We start from the raw sequence: 2412 nt of genomic DNA, 5'->3' as shown, positions 1-2412 counted from the left end.
TATATATATAAAAGTGTTTGCATGAAACCAAGATGAAATTTTTGAGATTGGGGTTATCAAAAGATGACAGCAGTCTACTTTAGTCTTCGTGTGTAGCTAAGCAGGATGTAGCTGGTAACTTGTCAGTACATGCAGATTTAAAGTCTATTTTACTAAAGCGTTATCTACAACAGGTAAGATATTAACTGTTCATGACCTTTCAACAAAAACCTTCAATAAAAATGAAATCTTGGTATTTTAACACATGCCCTGATCAAACAAAAATATATCTTTGTTAGGTTTGAAATCTACGAATTATAAAACTATTCAAAAGATAAAATTGCACTATGCATTTTATTTTTAGTAACCATATTGGTCATAATATAATCAGTTTCAACATCTAATACATTGCTTATTATATTTAATTATATAGGTTTTATTAAAATTCCATAGCAGTGAATTTTATTATTTTACTTTTGAACTGTTTCTTAACTTTCTGGAAAACRGGGCCCTACATGTCGTGCACATGTACAAATATTCTCTCTGTGACTTGGGATGTCTTGCTGAAAAATGAGCATACCAAAAGTTTCTACAGTTCACCCAGGGATTGCAGGAACATTCACCCGCATGGATGGAAATGACAAAAGAAGAAAGAGAGGAAGAAAAATTCATGAGGAGCTAAAAACCAGAWCATGTTAGAAACACACACATAAAGAAGCAACACTAGACACAGTGTAAGACACCCCTGCAACGTGTTTAACCCTGTTAAATAATCCAAGATTGATATAGGATTAATTTTATTTGATTGCCATTGAATTTTACCACAACATTTGTGTGTATGTACAACGGCAACATGTAAACTTTTTGTAAGTTACAATTTAAATAGATAAAGAATTTATTCTACTTCAAACTTCAGCTGCTTGTCTTCAAAATTGCTTCCTATTTCATTTTCTGCCCCTACTGGTGGCTTTTATTTTTCTGCCTAGACAAAAAGACAACACTGAATGAACAGACACCATTAAAAGCCCAAGTAGTAGCAAAACATTGCACAAAAACGAGACGCATATGTTATAGAATGATATTAATTCTTAAAAAATACAGCAAAAATTCTAAAAATGATTGAACCAAAGCCTGCAGTAAATTTAGAATGTGATGTGTAAATGTGATTACAACAGGATCTGGGAAGCTTTTGAGGAAGGAAATTCAAAACAGCTAAACTTGTCAAAGHAGCTGACATTTGATCATTGCAAGACCTGATGAAACATTTTATACGGAAAAAAAAAAAATTTAAGATTTCAACAACTTTATGACCTAGAGTTTATGCAGGCGTGCCAGTTGCTTGATACAAGTTTCAAGTAAATGCTGTCAGTTTTCCAAGGCAAGTAGCAACCTGCTCAGAGCTACAAAAGACATTAAACACAGATAGGACAGAGCAAAAAGAAAGAAAGAAAAAAAAAAAGCACCACACTTACTCGACTTATCCCACAGGACGGCAAACTCAGAGATATGAGGCACCTCACTCTCCTGTACTTTGTGCTCTTGTCCACTTTTAAGATATTTATGAATTAAACGGCTGGCAAAGGACTGATCCTTTCCCTGGGCCATTTTTTTGGATCAATTATCTAGACGTGTGTGTGTGTGAGAATACTCACAGACAAAGTATCTGTCAAACCCTAAAGTCAAAGATGCTAACTTCCTGTATGCAGGCTCTGTGGTTGGTTAACCACATAAAGTTACGCTTCCTGTTCATGTACTCTGCTTCAGTATCAGCAGCCAAATGCACGTCCAGCTTCTTGACGTGTGTCAACGGAAGGGACTTTGCTTTGTCTCACATGCAAGCCGAGAAATGTTGTTTGGACAGAGAAATGCAAACCAAGCAGAGTGAGCTAAAAGTCGAAAACACAGGGAAATAAGACTGTTGAAGGGAGGGAAAATGTAACACCCACAAACTGGCTGAACAAGTTATCTCCAGGTTGTTGTGCTCTCTGGTGGATATCTTTCACAGTGCAGCTCTTGTGCTTAAAGTCAGACAAGTCATGACCTTCTGCTGCACAAATTTTTAAACTGGTGTAGTTTTGATAGGAGTTTGTTTTGAAKTTTAACTAGTTTGAACCACAAACGAAAGTTTTAAACGTAAATCAAAAGGCAGTAGGCACCCCGCAATAATTTACTAGTTTGGGTTTTTCAGTAGTGTTGGTGTGTCCTCAACTTCACCCTGCTGGAACTACTGACTGACTGACTGACTGACTGACTACAGTTGGATTAAGACAGAAGTCTGGGAGACAATGTAAACTGCCACCAATCAGGAAGCAGGTCAAGATCAGTACTCTCCAGACAGGCCACTGTGTATGGCACACTTTACTGGATTAGGCTGGCCACTCACAACACACAACAACAGTGTACTTGTGACTAAATTATTTCAAGGAATATATA

The 2412-nt window shown here is 36.6% G+C and overlaps 1 protein-coding gene across 2 annotated transcripts in view; it reads right to left on the bottom strand.

The window, feature by feature from the left end:
* The window catches only part of prkacba (protein kinase, cAMP-dependent, catalytic, beta a), an 11048-nt gene that overhangs the window by 7261 nt on the left and 1375 nt on the right, over positions 1-2412 (bottom strand). Inside the window, exon 1 of one of the 2 annotated variants that reach the window (XM_014000095.1) lies at positions 1452-1825. The exons of the other annotated variant lie outside the window; for it this stretch is intronic. Coding sequence (XP_013855549.1) covers positions 1452-1584 — 133 coding nt within the window. The 5' untranslated portion in view covers positions 1585-1825. Of the gene's footprint in view, positions 1-1451; positions 1826-2412 lie in introns of those variants that run through there. 2 annotated transcript variants of the gene reach the window in all.

The sequence above is a fragment of the Austrofundulus limnaeus genome, unplaced genomic scaffold, assembly GCF_001266775.1.
Source record: "Austrofundulus limnaeus strain Quisiro unplaced genomic scaffold, Austrofundulus_limnaeus-1.0 Scaffold8, whole genome shotgun sequence".
Lineage (NCBI taxonomy): Eukaryota > Metazoa > Chordata > Actinopteri > Cyprinodontiformes > Rivulidae > Austrofundulus > Austrofundulus limnaeus.
Note: the sequence above shows the minus strand (reverse complement) of the source record. Positions and strands in the feature narration are given on the sequence as shown.